General features: G+C 34.1%; 1 protein-coding gene across 1 annotated transcript in view; it reads right to left on the bottom strand.

The window, feature by feature from the left end:
* Positions 1-14,090, bottom strand: part of Shaw (potassium voltage-gated channel shaker cognate w) — a 61,610-nt gene extending 47,520 nt beyond the window's left edge. The window contains exon 1 of the mRNA XM_072538851.1: positions 13,882-14,090. Coding sequence (XP_072394952.1) covers positions 13,882-14,090 — 209 coding nt within the window. The remainder of the gene's footprint in view (positions 1-13,881) is intronic.
* Positions 14,091-20,202: the final 6,112 nt, after the last annotated feature.

Genomic DNA, 20,202 nt, shown 5'->3' on the forward strand with positions numbered 1-20,202 from the left:
TATTCCTTTCTTATATTCTACTGTAACATAACCTTACAAATTCCTCTCTTGGTAGCATTTTTGGTATGTGCTCAGCTTGGTTGCTACCCCCAAGTGAGAAAAGTTTTATCCTCTGATGTATTGTCTTTCCTATACTAACTGTTTGGTCCTAGAAGAAGAAGTTTCAACATAGTGTTCATTCAATATAAAATAAGTGTTATATGGGGATATTCGATTGTCTAGAGCAAGTTGAGAATATCCCCCCTGAATTAGCTGGGCAAATTATCCCCTGCGATATTACCCAATAAAGGAAGAAAAAGAAGAAGAAGTTGTGTAATTTTTTTTCTAACCTTTGGTACATACAAATTAAAATTCTTTTTTTGTAATACCTATTGATGTATGTTTATACTATATGTCTTAAAAAAATGTTAATTCTGTTTTTTTTTGTATAGATATACAACGTCAAATAAAAACAATAATTTTTGGTAATCGTTTTATTGCTAATTTACAAAAATATAAACAAAATTTAAATGAACAACAAAAATTATATTTTTGTATAAAGAATATGTGAAACAATTTACTTATAAACTCAAAACTAAATATTAACCCCCTGCGCAGAAACTATAATAACCTAATATACGTTAATTATTTAGGTATGATTTCCTGGACATTCTGCGCAAGTTGCTGTCATATCCTCCATGCAGAGCCAACATTTGCAAAATTTACAAAAATAACGAGTTTTTCGTTTTTTGCAATACTTACAATGACCTCTTTTATTTGGTGGTGGATCTAGTTGTTGTTGGATTGGCCGACGAGAATATTTATCTATTGCATTATGGATGTTGTTGCTCGAGAAGTCATATAATTCTTGACCAACTCTAATCCCAAAACTTTTACAAATAATCTTCTGTTTTTGTTAAAATCCATATCTGGATTATTTTGTCTAGTAATAATAAACGTATTAATGCTAGCTACATTGAGAATTCCATAAAAAATAATTAATGGCCAGCGCTTAGTATTTCTAGCAACATTGTATGATGAAACCATTTTATCAGCCATATCTATACCACATTTTGTATCATTGTAAAATAAAATAACTTCGGGTTCAGAGAATTCTTCATTAACATTATCAGTGTCATGTAGAGATGATATCATTAAAACACTTCTTTCCTGTTTTTGGTACAAACGACAATACCAAGTCTTTCTCCAAAACCAAATATAGAGGAGTTAACAGGACGACCTTTTATATTTGAAATAATTGTAGGAAGTTCTGTTTTATTACTTTTTATAGTACCGATCGTCGATGACCTGCTAAAAGCTTCTGGACAACTGAATAACTAGTAAACCATCGGTCCATGCTAATATTTATTCCTGACCCAGATAAATGTTGACACATTCTTAGAGTAACCGCTTCAGTGGAATTATCTACTTTGTACCGGTCAGGTTATTGTCCTAGATAAATTTCCATGTGACTTGTGTAAAATGTTCGTGAAACTGTGATTGTAAATACTTTTATGCCATATTTTTTTTAGAAGGAACCTGAATCGTCGTTGTGACATAGTTGCTACAAATAATTCACATCCCATGCCAGCTTGTTGCCAAAAATTTTTCAAATTTTTTCTTGCACCATGATCTAAGCCAACTAAATACAATAAACATAAGAACGCTTTTATTTTCGTAATTGTTGTTAGCTGGGTATCGTTTTTATTTTTATATTTGACAGACACTTCTCTACTGTAAATATTTGTAAAACTCACAATATGTTCAATAATTCCACTTAGCAATAACCTCCAAGATTCAATTGGATTCATTGAATTTCTAGCGTCTCTAATTGTGCCTGGTACGTGGGAGACAATATTTACACTACGAGTACGAACATTTTTAGGACCTGCCAGTTGTTTCCATTTTGTTCCATCTTTCCCAAAAAAGTGTAAACGCCTATCAATATTATTAATTTCGCGATACTTATTTCGCGATAACTTTCTAATACACATCTGATACAAAACTAACAAATTATGATCACATCTGTCTGCGAGTTTCTCACAATTCTGTGATTCCCCGAAATGCTTAGTATCGCCGCTTAATACAAGATGGCATTAAAATGTTATTATAATTTTAATAATCACATCAATGCTCGACGGTGGTCTATTAGGACATTTTCAAATATATTTCGAAAAAAAAAATTCACGTTTTATCTACAACATTATTGTTTTTAAAATCCTGAAAGGTACACAAAGGGTTAAAATAATATAAAATGTTTATTTAGAGTTATGTCAATTTTTAAGAATGGTGTGTCCTAATAGACCACCGTCGTGCATCGGAGTGTTAATAGAGAAACTATTTAATCAGATTTAATTTTGAATTATTAAAAATTAAATCTATATTTCCTCATCCCATAAGCTCACTTTTAAGATCCTACCTGACAGATCGATTCTTTCAAGTCAAAAGAGGTGGGTAAATCACTAACCTGTTTCCAATTTGTTCCGGAGTTCCACAAGGAAGCATACTAGGACCCTCCCTCTACTTAATATACACATCAGATCTCCCAACGACGACCAATACAACAATCGCTACATATGCCGATGACACAGTTAACATGGCTTCAAATTCTACAGCAGCTGAAGCAGCCCAGGTATTACAAAATCACCTACTTAAACTAGAGAGCTGGCTTAATCTGTGGCGAGTCCAAGTTAACAGTTTAAAATCCACACAAATAACGTTTACTTTAAAAAAAGGTGTCGCGCCACCAGTTTCTATAAACAACACTTCACTACCAGTTAATACCGTCGTTAAATACTTAGGAATCCATTTGGATAGCAAACTTAATTGGGGCATCCACATCTGGAAGAAACGCCTTCAACTCAGCTTAATCTATAGAAAAATGTATTGGTACATGAGTCGAAAATCAAATCTTAGCCTGGAAAACAAACTTCTGATATATAAATGTATTTTAAAACCGGTATGGCAATATGCAGCACAAATCTGGGGTACAGCAAGTAATACCAACATACAAAAACTTCAACGTTTCCAATCGAAAGTACTGCGCCAGATCTGTAATGCCTCTTGGTATATCACGAACCACAGATCCATGATTTACAGCTACCAACAGTTTGCGAAGCAATATCTGCTGTAAACTCTGTATACAAGACCAGACTATCCTACCATCCAAATCCGCTGGCCACGGATCTGCTCAACATTTCACATGTAAGAAGATTAAAACGACCAGACCCTTTGGACCTCTAGTAAATCAGTAGAAATAGAGCATAGTGTCATGGTGCGGTGAAATAACAAGTTTCTATTCTGGTGTTTTCTAAATCTTTCCTTAATTTGTGTTTTTAGCCTTGTAGTAGTATTAAACTCTGTTTGTTAAGTGAAAGTTTAAATTAATTGTTATATCATAGATTATATTTATATTATGTCTTACCTGGGTGCTCGCCACTGGGCAGCTTCCCACTATGTTATTGTACATACATTATAGATATTGCTTATTGTTTGTAATGAGACAGATTGCAATAAACATTGGATGTTAAATAAAAAAAATAATTTAATCAGAATTATTGGAAAATGAAGTTTTAAGATTTTGAGATAATCTACATTACTATAAAGTTTTGTAATACCATAAAAGTCCGTAATTGACCTTCAGACTTATTTATCGTTTATTCCTTTTATACTTCACTTCTAATTTTCAACTCGTACTTACCGTGCCGAGTTTATTTCTATTGCATTTATAGAAAAGTGTTAAGCTCTCGCTGGTTGCCTCCGTTACATTTGAATTCGAACACAATTGTGTGAAATTACATTTCCAAAACGTGATCCTTTGGATTATTTCGCTCGTACTTTTAAATTAAATCGGGAAGAATGAAATCGAATTATCAAAAAATTAAACGTGACTGTTAGAAACATTAATTAGTTCTTATTTTATTTATTTATAATTACGTAAAAGATATCTTAGATTTAATCACAAGAACAAGATTACAAAACAAACAAGCCCTTAGCGCTTGTTTTATTTTTAACTATACACGTTATTATTATTTGAGAGGTCTAGATGCAAAACCTGACATTTCCACTTTTTGGTCAAAATTAGTTAAATACACCCCTTTATATATATATAAGGTTCTTGAACTCCTAAGTAGAGCATAGAGCTTCAGTGAAAACGTGCCATCGTTTTTTATTTTGCGCTAAGGCCTTCACCTCGTTCCAAGACTTTCCTTGGCCTCTTATCTCGTCCATGATGGATCTTCTCCAAGTTTGTACTGGGCGACCTCTTTTTCTTTTCCCCTAGAGATTCCACTCTAGGGCAGTCTTTGCGATACTGGAACTATTTTTCGGAGTGTGTGACCGATCCAACCCCACTTTCTGGACTTAATTTCATTTTGTACCCTCTTTTGTTCGGTCAGGTGTAGCAGATCTTCGTTTCTGATGGTGTTAGGCCAGAATATACGAACAATTCTTCGTAGACATTTGTTAACAAAGACCTGCAGTTTGTCTGTGAGGGTGTTTGTCACTTTCCAGGTTTCACATCCGTAGAGTAGAACAGACATGACATTTAATCGGAATATTCGGATCTTTGTCCTTGTAGTATACTCGCCAGATCTCCAAACAGGGTTGAGCGTGCTGAAAGACTGTTGGGCTTTTCGTATCCTCATACGAATATCGTCTTCTGTACCTCTGTTTTCTGTTATGACACTTCCAAGATACGTAAAGTTTTCAAAATTTTCAATCTGCATATTGTCGATAGTAAATAGCGTGTTGTTCCTTGCATTTATTCTCATGGACTTGGTTTTACTAATAATATTGATTTTCAAACCTATTTTATTGGCTTCAGTAAAAAGTGTTTCCAATTGGCAAGCCAGATCTTGGAACCTTTGACCTAATAGGCAGATATCGTCTGCGTATTCTAGATCGCTTAAGCGTGTGGTTAACGTCCATTGTATCCCTCTTGTGTCGGAGTCTAGTTTGGAGAGAACATAATCTATAGCTATGTTAAAAAGAAACGGAGAAAGCACGCATCCCTGTCTAACTCCAGTAAGTACGTCGAATTCGTCACTGTTGATCCCATTGTGTGTCACGCTGCATTTCGCATCAGTATATAGTGACTTTATAATAGAAATTATTTTTTGCGGGATGTTTCTTAGCTCTAAAATTTTCCATACAGCAGCATGAGACAAGCTATCAAAGGCACGTTCAAAATCAACAAAAACCATGTATAGGGGTGTGTTCCATTCAACCGATTGTTCCATTATTACCCTCACAGTATTTATGTGGTCTATGCAGGAGGATTCTGGTCTAAAGCCTGCTTGATTAGCTCCAAACTCAACCTTGTTCGTTATTCTTTTCAATATGATGTTCGTGAAAATTTTATTTATGACAGTAAGCAAGGTTATTCCTCTCCAATTTTTGCACAGTGTGAGGTTGCCTTTTTTTTGGAAGCTTGATAATGTTACCTTTTTTCCAGCCCGCTGGAATGTGGTTTGTTTCCCACACCTCTCGGATTATGGGAAGCAAAAGTTCAGCAGTTAGATGCGGATCAGCTTTAAGTTTAATTTCGTCTGCGTTATCTCTGGGAATACCTAGCATCTCCTGAAAATGCTCTTTCCATCTCTCTACTTGGTCATCTGTTGTAGTAAGTAATTCGCCTATCTTGGATCTTACAATGTTCGAACAGTTGGACCTTTTTGTGTTAGTCGTCTAGTAATTTGGTAAAGCTCCCTAGTTCTGTTGTGTTGTGCAGCTATTTCTGCTTGTTTTGCCAGTTCTTCGGCCCACCTTCTTTTGTCTCTTCTTGCTTTTCTTTTAACTGATTTATTTATTGTTTGATATTCCTGTTGTCGGTGTGCTCTCCTTTCTACAGTTCTTGCTTGCAGGATATCTTTTTTTCGTTGTTTTTTTTCCTCGATAAGATTCCATGTTTCATCTGATATCCATTCCTTTCTATCTTTCTCTTTTTTACCCAGTTTGTCTTCAGCTATTTCTGTCAAAACATCTGCGAAATCTTCCCAGCTATTCATTTCACGTTCTCTTGTTTTGAGTTGAAGTTGCTCTCTAAAGATATGTCTTCCTGGGACCGTTTTTAGTTTATCTAGATTGTATGTTGGTATTTTGGTGTTTCGCGTGGTTTTGTTTTTTGCCATCTTGATTTTAATGGTACCAATTACGAGATGATGGTCACTTGCGATGTCTGCTCCTCTTTTATTACGTACATCAAGAAGAGATGATCTCCATCTTTTTGATATAGCGATATGGTCTATTTAATTTTCTCTTGTATGGCCAGGTGCAGTCCATGTTACTTTGTGAATATTTTTATGTGGAAAGATCGTTCCACCAATAACTAAACTATGACTGGAACAAAAATTTGTAAAGCGCTCTCCGTTTTCATTCATAATTCCTAGGCCATGCTTGCCCATTACGGTTTCTAAGTTAATATTGTCTTCTCCAACTTTAGCGTTCATATCGCTCATCACTATAAGTATTACTTGTTGGGTCGTTTGTTCTAGTTGTTCGTAGAAAATGTCGTTTTCTTCGTGGAGAGATGTGTTTGTGGGAGCATAGCATTGAATCACTGTTATCTTACGGTATCTGGTATAAAATCTGGCAGTCATAATTCTATCATTAATGGGTTTCTATGAAATAAGGCTTTTTTGGCTTGTTTGCTGAGTAAAAGACCCAGCATGTTATTGAATATAAGCAGATAGTCTGAAACTTATAAACGGTAACTCAACAAGTTAAACAATTATAGGAATCAGATTTGCTTGTTTATTAAAAAATGGAAACAACCTGCACCCAAGTTTCAATCTACGATTCAAGGAAAAGACAGCGCGATCCTAGTTCTTGTAAAAGAACAAAACAAAAAGTTGCAAGGGAAGATGTTAAACTTTTAAAATATAAAACAGTATTGTAAACATAACCAATAATATTTGGCGGCAATTAAATAGTCCACTTTGCCAAGTTCCTTCAAAAAACTGTAACTTTATTCTATATGATCGAAAGTTTCTGCCGTTATAAATGTATGAGAATTTTAATTGTTTCGTTCATATATTTAACAAAATAGTATGTACAATTAAAATTGTATATGTTTGAACAAGTATCACGAGTAAAAATTGGACGTGGATCCTCTCAACCACTGATGAAAATCAACTGAAAATATTTGAGCGCAAAATACTTCTTCTTCTTCAGTGCCTTATCCGGTTCGGATGTTGGTGATCATCAAGGCTATCATGGTTTTTTTGACTGCTCTGCGAAACAGCTCGGCTAAGGTCATCCCAAACCATTGTCGGAGATTTTTCAACCACGAGATACGACGGCGTCCCGGTCCTCTTCTGCCAAATACTTTACCCTGCATAACAAGTTGAAGAATTCGATATTTTTCTTCGTTCCGCATCACATTGCCGAGGCACTCAAGCTTACGTTGTTTAATTAAATTAAGCACTTCTTTTTCTTTTGTCATGCGCTGTAGGACCTCAACGTTGGTGACATGGTCCACATAAGATATTTTTAGTATCCTTCTGTATATCCACATCTCGAAGGCTTCGATTAGTTTTTCAGTGGCTTGCGTCAGTGTCCAGGCTTCAACTCCATATAGTAACACTGGAAGAACGTAGCATCTCACTATCCGCATCTAGGTTCCCAAACTGAGATCACTGCAGCACAGCAAGGATCTCAACTTAATAAATGTAGTCCATGCCATTTTAATTCTGGATCTAATCTCTTGAGCGTAGTCCTATTGTACGTTGAGGATAGTTCCGAGGTAAGTGAATCTGTCGACTCTCTGGATCTCTTCGCTACCTGCCATTAGTGCCCCGGGATCTAAATTTTTTACTGCTGACAACCATGATCGCAGTCGACTACAGAGACATTCGAACAATAGCGAGTCTCTATTGGGGCCAAACAGCTAAAGTGAAGGTAGGATCTACATTGACCAATAAAATTGAGATCAAGAAAGGGGTACGACAGGGCTGTATCTTGTCTCCTATTGTCTTTAATATATACTCAGAAGAAGTATTTAAGACAGCGCTGGAGGAAAGCACAGAAGGCATAAAGATAAATGGAGAAATAATTAATAACATAAGGTATGCTGATGACACTGTGATTCTAGCAAGTAGCATGGAGGAACTGAGTTGCCTTATGAGTAAGATACAAAAAACAAGTGCACAATACGGACTCAGACTAAATATCACAAAAACCAAATGGATGTTAGTAAGCAAAACCCAACAACCACTACAGCAACTGATATTAGACAATGAAAGAATTGAACACGTGGATTCGTACATCTACTTGAGAACAACAGTTAACTCAAATTGGGATTAAGCGAAGGAAATACGTATAAGAGTAGAAAAGGCAAGAGCATCGTTCACTAGCATGAAGCAAATTTTCACCTCTAAAAGCCTCACCCTACCTCTCAAAATTCGACTTCTGAAATGTTATGTATTCCCGGTTTTGTTATATGGAATGGAGGCGTGGACAATGACCGCAACATTGATGAAAAAAGTAGAGGCCTTCGAAATGTGGGCTTACCGACGTATATTACGTATATCCTGGACTGAGTACGTGACCAACGAAGAGGTACTACGCCGGATAGGTAAAGAGAGAGAGGTAGGAATAAGTATAAAGAAAAGAAAGTTGGAATACTTGGGTCACGTTATGAGACATAATAAATATAGAGTACTACAACTGATCATTCAAGGGAAAATAGACAGCAGAAGGCGTCCAGGGAGGAGAAGACACTCGTGGCTCCAAAACTTGCGGCAATGGTTCGGATTGTCATCTGCTGAACTATTCAGATCTGCCGTAAACAAAGTCAGAATAGCCATGTTGATTGCCAAAGTTCGGAACGGACAAGGCACATGAAGAAGACAACCATGAATTTAGTTTTCTTAATATTAAGGTTCAGTCCGTATGTTACGCTCACAGTTCGCACTCGGTCTCGTAAGGCGTGCAGATCGTTTAGGCTGGTTGCTAGTAACACAGTGTCATCGGCGTAGCGGATATTATTGATGTATTCACCGTTCACTCGGATTCCCATGTCTAGGTTTGTGAGGGCTTCATTAAAAATCTCCTCAGAGTATATATTGAAAAGAGTCGACGATAGCACACATCCTTGCCTTACTCCTCGCATGATCTTCACTTGGTCGGTCAGCTGGTCTTCGACCTTGACTTGTGCACGCTGGTTCCAGTATAAATTCATGATGATCCGAATGTCATCCAATCCTACTCTTTGTAGTGCGGTGACCATCTTCTGGTGCTGACAACTATCAAATGCCTTGGCGTAGTCAATAAAACAAATATAGACATCACAACTGACATCGCGGCATCTCTGAAGTAGAATTTGAAAATTCTGGCATGTATGATTTCAAGAAAAATTTTAAGTGCATGAATCATAAGACTGATAGTTCGGAAATCTTCGCACGTTTTCGCAGATCGTTTTTTTTTGGTAGCGTTACAAATGTTGACAATAGCCATTCCTCTGGGATATTACCTGAATCGTATATGGCGTTGAACAGTTCAGTTTCAGTTAACTCCTTCGTGCTCACTTCACTCATCACCTTAATAAGTTCAACGGGTATTTCGTCCAGGCCTGTAGCCTTACCATTCTTAGACTGTTTTAAAGCAGCCTTTATCTCGCTTTCTAGAATTGACGGCCCTGTCATGCAATTTATTTCCGGAAGGTTGCCTCGGTCGTCCCAGAAAAGTTCTTCGATATATATTTTCCAGGTAACCAACTTCTCCTTCACTGTCGTCGCCAGATTACCGTCTTTATTTATGAGGAGGTGTGTGTTTCTCCTCTTGAATTGACCAGTGGCTTCACGAATCCTTCGGTGGATATTTATATGATCGTGTTTCTCTTGGAGCTCCCCGATTAGTTTACATTTTTCTTGCATCCATGTCTCCTTGGCTCTTCGTATTTCTTTACTAAAAATACTAAGGAAGATATTTGGACAAACAAAATGCAGCGATGGTTCGTGGAGACTTAAAATGAACCACGAGCTGGATGAACTAATGCAGAGCGCAGATATTGTTAGATTTGTAAAGTCACAAAGACCAAACTGGCTTGGTCACCTAGAAAGAATGGCAGATAATCGAGCTGTAAAAGTAGTCCAGAGATGGAAGCCCCAAGGAAATAGAACAAGGGGAAGGCCCCGTAAAAGATGGATAGACGACGTCGAGAGGGATCTTAAAACCATGAACATCAGGCAGTGGCGAAGGAAAGTATCCGACAGGGCAGAATGGAAGAACATTGTTAAGCAGGCCAAGACTCACAAAGGGTTGTAGCGCCATTAGAAAAAGAAGAAGACGTATATAATCTATAAATGCGACAGAGACGCATCATATATAGTGGCGCGTCGCCGCACGACGTTTTAAATATCGAGTAGAAGTGCATAATTACCAATTATAAAACAACGATCTTAATTAAAAAAAGTCGCGATTACTCTTCAGAATCTTGAAATTAAATGTTTAAACTTAAATTAAGGTACTTGGAAACATCAAAAATTGACATATTAGTTTTCAAGCCTCGAAAATGTGTTTTTTGCATTTTTCAGATTTGAAATTGCTTATAACCCGAAAACTGTCAACTTAGAAGAAAAATGACATAGGTGTTTTTTGTTCAGGGCGTAAAAAAGTGCTCTTCGTAGCAAAAAATGTTGATTTTTCGAATTTGTTGTAAAATATTGGTTAAACAATTTCTGTCCAAAAAGTTCGCCTGTTATCCTTCTGATTTCTTTAGGGTGGAAGGTTTTAAATAAGAATCCGCAAAGAAACCGAATCGGAAACATTTTTTTCACGGAAAATCCGGTTTAGAATGCAATTTTAAGTTTAACTAGTAAGGAATATTTAAACTTATAATCTTATATCTTCTTTTAATATTCGCAATTACACACAAACATATCAAGAGCAGAGACACACGTCCTATTTATCAGTTTTTGTCAGGGCCGACCTCCGCTAATATTTTAATCAATTCGCTACCATAAACAGATTTAAGAAATAATGAAAATCAATAAATAGTATTTCTTATTACTAAAGGTCGGATTTGTAGGCAACAAAAATTGAAGAAAAAATCGGTTGCCTGTAAAGTCGGTTTTACGGGCGAAGATTTTACGTGACAACGTCTTTTTCTCGGTAGAATATTTATTGATATGAATATTATTAAATTGCACAATAGTTGTTTGCAGTTGAAACGCGCTGTTTCTTCTCAATCGACTGAATTACGATTGATTGCAGAGTGATTTAAACTAATAATTTACTTAACACTATCAACATTTGTCAATAGTATGACATAACCTATAAACTCAGTTTCTCAACTTTTGTGTCAATCTAACAATTAATCAATCAATCATAGTTTACGATAATGAAATATTAGTGTACAATTATTTACCTTTATTGATGTAGTTGTTGTAAATGACGAATCTAAGCACTCCACATTTTCACTACAGACACAGCTGACGATACTTTAACCACACGTGTGAACTTGTATTATGACGCTTTCTCGGTTTTCCAACGCCAAGAACGCTCGAGAAAGACAGAGACACAAGCACGCACCGATTCAACGCGCCTAATTCTCTAGTGCTGCGCGCGCAGCGGACCGATCATATTTGAGTGGGAGAGAGACGCAAGGCATTCGCCGGTCCGGCGGGCCTCTCTCTCGTTCGGTGACTCATCGTAACAGACGTGAGCGGGCGTTACACTTTTTCATGAGTGACTCCGAGCCAGAACCTAAATTAAGACGTTGTCACGTCAAAAGGCGCCTATATAGGCAAAGATTTTTATTAAAAAATGCAGGAATATTAACATTTAGGCAAAACATAGGCAATAAAGGAATATAACTTATTATTTATTGTACAAAGTGAATTAACGTAATATTAACTTAAGGCAGGTATATTTACACATCATAATCATAACATTAGTATAAATAAACTAGTAACTAAATAACTGTAAATTAATAATTAAACATTGTAACCACTTAAAATTTTATCATTAATAGAAACAACTAAATGTTTTTCAATATTTTCGGTCTTAAAACTATGTCTTCTATCACTTAAAATTAATTTGTACATTGAAAACGAACGTTCGACATCGACAGATGTAATTGGAGCATATTTCAGAGCGGATAATAAATCTGGCATAATTTGAAATTCCTCGGAAAATGTCGCATTCAAAAACCTTCATTCTTGTCGAAAACATATTTCATTTTTTTTAAATTAATTGACCGTTACTTCCAGGTGCCGATTTAATTTTCGTCTTTAAATTATCTATTAATTTTACTGACTCACATAAATTTATCTCTTGTTTTTCTAATAAGGTAATTGTGGTAACTATTAATTTATAATTGTCATTGATATAAGCGAGTTTCTGTTTCAATTTGGGATTTTTTAATATTTTTTTTGCTTCTCGAATGGCTTCGGAAATATCATCATCAAATTCTGACATAACTAATTCTATTTCATTGTAGTGTTCAAAGTAAAAAAAACTGCTTCAAGCCAGGTTCCCCACCTTGTAATTACTGGTTTAGGTGGCAAAGGGACACCGGGAAGTCTTTCTTTATATATTTGCACCCTCAACAGAGCCTTTACAAAAACTTTTTTCATAAAATTTATAAAATTATTTACCAATGGAAACAGATTTCTTATTTCTTCAGCAATTCTATTTACCCCGTGGGCTACACAAGTGCAATGAATTAAATTAGGATAAAAAATCTTTAAATTACCAGCAGCTTTTAACATATATGCCGCAGCATCTGAAAGCATTAAAACTATTTTATTCACTGATATAGCGTTGGGTAAAAAGAGGTTTGTTAAACTATCTTGCATAAATCGACTTATTGTTAAATTGTTTGTTTTTTCCAATTCTTTAACGGCAACTAAATAAGGTTTTCTCGCAAAGTTTTCGTTCAAAATTCCAATTATTAAATTAGCTATATACCTGCCGCATACATCTGTCGTTTCATCCACGATAATATACAAAAAATTGCCCTCTAACTCCCGCTTAATTGTTAAAATACATTCCACATAACATTTTTCCACAGTATGTTTTCTCAATGTACTCTCGTCCAGTAAGGATTTATTAAGATATTTTTCGAAAAAGCATTTAAAAATAGGGTTATTAACTTTATATAGAGGAATGTTGGATGCAATCATCATCTGGCACAAATCAAATTTAAATGCGTCTTCCTCCTTTTTTTTGAACTACTTAAACTATCCCGCAGAGATATTTGGGCTAACTTAGAGGAATTTAATTTTTCCAAATTACGTTTATGAAGTGGGGTTCCACAATGCTGGTCAATAAAGTACTTTTTTCTACTTGAAATCTGAGAATAAAAAAAAATAATTAGAATTCTAAAACCGCTTTAGAATTTAGTTATGTTGTGGGACGAGAAAAAATAAAACTTACCGATTTGCCGCATGGTTTACAAAATGCTCCATCTTCTTCTAGAGAAAGTTCCGAATAAGGTGCGATCCATAGCCTTAATTTAGATGTCATCTTTTCACACAAATGTCTAAAACGTTTTAAAACGTGTTCTTTGCTTTTCGGTATACGCAACAGAACTAAACTAGGATATAGCAATTTGTGACTAAACTCTGATACAGTAACCGACTGTACAACTGATAATAAACTAATAAAGCTTAGGGATTTCCAAATAGTCTCAAGTCTCGATCAGGTACATTTTCCTAGACATCTGTTATATAAAAAAAACATTGATATTTTATTATTGACCCAAAATTTTATTATAGAATGGTTTTAGTAATAGAATAATATCATGGGTAGTACCATGAAATTTTAAAAAAGGCACAAATAGGCGGAATTTATGAAAAAAGGCAAAAAGTGCAAAAAACAATTATAATAGGCAAAAAAGGCATTTTGCCTATAATCCGAGCTTTACTTATTACTAGTATATAAGAAACTATATATTACCTGTAATAATTTAATACTTGTGCAAAAACTCCAGGATGCCTATCAAAGAAGTACTCGTTAAGTATTGGGTCGTAGTTGGCAAGTGCCTCGGTGAGCCTGGAAAGTCTAGTGGCAGGAATTTTTTTGAGCGTCGCTTTGTACGTTTCGTGTCTAATTCCACCAACATTCAGAACGACGCGGTTCTCCGCGTCCATGTTACCGACATTCATTTCTGAAAAAAAAAAGTTTATTTTATCTTATATTCTTAGCAAAATAATGTGTAAGACCGTATCTGATAACTGTTTGTATCTAAATTTATTTCAAAGATGAACAGTTAAATATAGAAAGCATAAACTGTAGATATTAGTGATTGTGAAATAGTTTTAACTAGTTGACAATATCACCAAATCTTGAAGCAAAAGAAACAAAGAAAGTTTGAGTTCTATCTATTTCATAAAAAAATCGCACAAAATTTTGTGTAAGTTAGCTTTTCTTCTTCTTCTTGATTCCTGATTCTTGATTTTGTGTACACATGTTTGTTTTTCAATGCGCCTCGAGTAAGTTGTGGTTTCTACCTGTTTGACTGATGTAAGTTTTTGGGCAGTCATCCCATGTAAGTTTATACAGGGTGAGTCATAAGGAACTTTACATACTTCTACCATTCAGGGAGCATATCATGTGGCCACTAAAAAATGTCAACTCCTCTTCTTTATTAATTAATAGGGTGATTTGTGTAATTGACCATTTATTTCATTTTACTGTAGTGTTTATACGGCTTATTTGATTTTTTTAATTTTTGCATGATACAGTACCCTACTATCAAGCATTCGACTGGTATTAGCTAAACTAAAAAATTCCAGGACTGGCTTTGGAAAAATTAATTTAGGGATTCGTATTAAATATTACATCCTGTATATATATTTTTTAAAATGTAATAAGTGATTTTCAAACTACATAAATAGCCAATGAAAACGACATATGCGACAATGTTGTCGCACTTTTAATAAATTTTTAGTGAACGATCAAATCTTACCAAAAATAGAACAACCATAATGAAGTATCAAATTATATGGTAATTAATTTACACAAATGTTATAAATTTCAAACATTTTAATTGAAATAATAAACTGAGTCACTGCACAACAAAAAACAGTAACTACTAACAATAACGAAGAACAATTTAAAAAAAAAACTAAAAATATGTACATAGTTATGATAAACCCATAAATTAGAACTGGAAAAGATACAATAATGGTAACAAAATAAAAATAATTCAAAATAGATTTTCGAAATGGAACCCTGCAGCCTGTACACATTTTTGTGGCCGAATTGTTAATTGACGTATTGAGTTACGGATACTCTGGGGATCGTTTCTAATAGTATTACAACAATGTATAATTCTATCAATTAATTGTTGTCGGTTATTAATATTCACTGCGTAAACTAGTTGCTTCAATCGTCCCCAAATATGGTAATCAACGGGGTTGAAATCAGGGGATCTTGAAGGCCACGAAATAGGACCTGCACGTCCTATCCACCTGTTGCCATAAACATTATTGAGATGTTGTCTCACTGCCAGTAAAAAGTGTGGGGGTGCCCCATCATGCTGAAAATACATCCCTCGGATAGCAACGTTCGCGTTGGCAAGCAAATTCGGCAAAATATTTTGTAGAAATTGTAGAAAGTTCAAATAGACCTGCCCTGTTAAAGGACCATCAAAAAAGTGAGGACCTACTAATTGGTTATTTATGACACCAATCCACACGTTAACCGAAAACCTTAACTGAGAACGACGTTCTCCAATAGCATGGGGATTTTCTTCTGCCCACACATGTGAATTTCGTGAATTATTTATCCCGTCTCTGATAAATTGGGCTTAATCTGTAAATAGTGTCCTGTATAGCGTTGGTCGATTATTGTTAATCCATCTACAAAATTCCAACCTATCGATCTCATCTCCAGCATGTAGTCGCTGAACCATTTGAATGTGATATGGGTATAGATTATTTTTTTGTAAGACTCTACTTACTTTTGATTGAGTAACATTGAGTTCTCGACTTACTTGTCTAGTGCTTACTGTAGGGTTCATAGTAACGGCGTACATAATGTCATCTTCCTGCGCTTCATCTACATGTCGCTCTGTTGTTCCACTAGGAAAAGTGCCATTTTCTCGCAAATAATTAAAAACTGACCCAAATGTTGGATGACTGGGAGTTCGACGATTAGGAAATCCTCCTGCGATATTCTCTACTAGCAGCCCTACCATTCCCATTACAGAATCCATAAACAAATATTATGTCTGCATATTCTGTGGTCGAAAACTGATGTGGCATTTTGAACGAAAGTAACAAAAGCTCTACCAAAACTAACACAATGTACTTAACGTAGATATGACAGAAGAAATATGTATTCTTGTACACATAAATAACAATTGATAATGACAATAATGACAATGGGTATAAAATATCAAGAAACGTCAAACGGTCAACGCCAACCTTCATTTTAAACTTTTTTAGATTTATTTTTATTTAGTACAGTTGATGCAATGTATTATTATTTGACATAAAATTTTAATCATTTACAATAAACAAAAACTAACACATACAAGAGGTTTGAATTTTTAATCAATTTAATTTATTATTTATCGAAAATAATGCCCCAATACGATCTATGAGTAAAAATTTAAAATTGAAAAACAATTGATTTTATCGTAGAGATGATACAAAGTGACAGTAAAGATGTTAATGTTCTACGTATTAGATTATGTTGTAGGAACTCATTTTAATTAAAATGTTTGAAATTTATAACATTTGTTTAAATTAATTACCTTATAATTTGATACTTCATTATGGTTGTTCTATTTTTGGTAAGATTTGATCGTTCACTAAAAATTTAATAAAAGTGCGACAACATTGTCGCATATGTCGTTTTCATTGGCTATTTATGTAGTTTGAAAATCACTTATTGCATTTTAAAAAAAAAATATACAGGGTGTAATATTTAATACGAATCCCTAAATTAATTTTTCCAAAGCCAGTCCTGGAATTTTTTAGTTTAGCTAATACCAGTCGAATGCTTGATAGTAGTGTACTGTATCATGCAAAAATTAAAAAAATCAAATGAGCCGTATAAACACTACAGTAAAATGAAATAAATGGTCAATTACACAAATCACGCTGTTAATTAATAAAGAAGAGGAGTTGACATTTTTTAGTGGCCACATGATATGCTCCCTGAGGGACTCTACATATGGTAGAAGTATGTAAAGTTCCTCACCCTGTATACACCACTGTTTTATAGTTTTTTCTTTTAACTCTTATTGTTTTTAATATATTTGCTTATGTTGTTATTTGTTTAGAAAACTGGTATTATTCCTTATTTTTTTATGTGTTTGACTATTCTTTTTAGATCTTGTTTGTATATGTATTCGAGCAGAAAGTAATGGGTTTTTTCACTGGTGGTAACTTTCTGGTGGTGCTTTCTTATGCAGGTTTGGGTTTTAAAACTTTGTATTGTTTGTTTTTTGTACTCATTGTTTACTGCTATTTACATATTGATATTCAATTTTATCTCGATAGTGGTGACCAAAACTGTGATTCTGCAATCACAGGTATAACTGTGATAGTGATTTTTACCTGTGATTGTGATTTAACAGAGTGTAATAAATAAAGTTTCACGTATGGTACATTTAATTAAAACACTACTGTACACTCTTACAATATTACTTATCTTAGATGTAATTAGTACTTAGTTGAAGTTGCTCTGAGACTACTTCATAATTACCAATACGTGGTACATAGACTTGCCATCTTGACGTTAATTTAGTTCTGATCCCCGAGATAATAATTGTTGTCTCTTTTATAATAGTGCTTGCTATATCAGCAGTCGTTCATAAGTGAGTCAAGTTTGCTTTATCAGCCTACGACAACAACAAGGTCGCGATCCACAATTCTGCTGACTAGCACATTCCAACCGAGGCTGTTTCTTGTGAATGTCCTCGATTTGATTTATTTAAAAACATATTTTATATAAACAAATACGAAATGTGTTACACGTTTCTTTTAACTTATTCTTTATATGAATTGCAATATTTTAGGGATAATACCACAAGAGCAACGTAGTAGTTGTATGGTGAATTCTGAATAAAAACTGTTGGCATTATGCACATAAAATTCTACATGTGTTATTATTTTGGTATATTTGATATGGTCGGATGTTTTACTTGCATATGCTTTTTTAAAAAAAAAGTGCTTGTTTTATATTATAACTTTGCCTTACATATATTGCATGACACATAATTATCATCCACTTCTATAAAAAAGTTCCATAACCTACTACTGTTTTTTGTTTTGTTGACACTGGCTTTTAAAATTTATGAGAATAAAAATTATTGTATAACTCTATCTCGTTTTTTGTTATCCTGTTACACGTCTCTCATTTCACAACTTTGCGACTGATACAACAACCTGAAATATCATATTTTGGCGATTAAGAGTTAGAGACATAGCAGGGAGAATAAGACCGAAATCACAGTCACAGTATATTTTTTTGGTATTCACAGGTCGTAATTGTTATTATCTAATCACAGCTGTTAAATCACAGACAGGGATATTTAGCCCACCTCCAATCTTGAAGTCATATTTTGATATGGTAATTTTTGTTAATTTATATCATGCTATTGTAGGCTGCCAGTATATGCTGTATAGGATGGGATGATAAATTGTATACAGTGATGTCAATATGGGTAGGTTTATTAAAAATTATCAGACTTAAAAACAAACATGATCTGATTATTGCGTAATTTTATATATTTTAGTTGAATAAACGTATGTAGCGACCAACTTTGAACTACATATTACGAAAGAAGTTTAAACATATAAAAAATATATAAATATAGACAAAATTGTTATAGTTAAAAGCAACAACATTAACTGTTATATTTAATACTCAAAAAAGCATAATTTTATTAACAAATTTAACATATCAAGGTACCTTGTGTTATTTTTAAATGATAGATAAAGCAGCTATCAAACTTTAGTTACTTTATTAATTTAAGCAATGAGAAATTGCCACATAAAATAAGTGAATTTCTGGATGCATCAGAAACTTAAAGTGCAATTATAAATAGCAAGGCAAACTCGAATGACGGCATGATTAGTGTTCTCAAAATTCCTTTCTATCTCTCCACACTGTTGATTATATACCATAGTAATTTTCTGAAATTGGAATGTATCCTGCACGTTCCAGCAAGTCGGAGAAATTTAGTTATATATTTGCTATTTCCACTTTGCTATAGTTGCTATGACGCCTCTTCAGTAAAACTTAAAATAAAATAAAAATAATACATAAAAAGTAATCTAAAATAATATTAACACTTAAAAAGATTTAAGTTTCATAGCAATTAAGATGATAATATGAGGCATAGTCTATCAAAATAAAATCTAATTATATTTAGTAATATCTTGTAACCATAAGACTACCAAAGGTTTTATCAACCATGGGAGCTTATCGTCTATGCTTCGCCTAGCTCAGTCTCTCAAGTGTGAATCCGTCTTGTCTTAAACTATGAATTAAACCAGAAACCCTTAGCTGGTAACAATTAAAACAATAATTTAACTAATCATGTTTATTTAAAATAATATTTAAGTAGCAAAAACAATCCTGTCTAAAGCTTTACATTATAAAAATTTGGAATTTATACTTATGGCATAGATATACTGCTTGCTTCTAATTATATGTTGCCTCTAGATTTGTGGTTAGGTCCTGTTGCCACCTCCAGAGCATGTGGGTAGGTCTTACATACAGACGCAGTTGATTAGTTCCATAAATTCCATATTATTCCATAAAAAATTCCATAGAATTTAGTTTTCTCCAATAAAACCAATAAAGCCAATAAATTCTCGAATAAAATATTCAGTAAATTCTCCAATAAACTTCCAATAAAACCAATAAACTAGAATTTTAAACAGCCTGTATAGAGAAATATCAAAGGGGTTTAATTTCCTTGGCAATTATTTTACAAAAATTACAATTAAACAACAACATTCCTACATGCATAGAATTAAAAACGTGGTTTTGAAAGAAGTAAGGTTATGAAAATTGAAAATACTGTCAGAATTATAGAATGTAGATTACAATGAAAGTACTCACCCCAAGAGAATTCTGTAGACGATAAAATGAACCTTATAATAATTTTTGCCTTCTTTTATAAATTCAGAAACAGGCAAAAAAGAATTTTCCCACCACGTTTAGAAAAGCTGATTGACAGGAAGTAGCGAGACTAAAATGAAGTTTAGCACAGATGTCATAGGACGTATGTCTATGATGGAATTAGCTTTTCTG

This window comes from Diabrotica undecimpunctata, chromosome 7 (genome assembly GCF_040954645.1).
Source record: "Diabrotica undecimpunctata isolate CICGRU chromosome 7, icDiaUnde3, whole genome shotgun sequence".
In the NCBI taxonomy this organism is placed as follows: domain Eukaryota; kingdom Metazoa; phylum Arthropoda; class Insecta; order Coleoptera; family Chrysomelidae; genus Diabrotica; species Diabrotica undecimpunctata.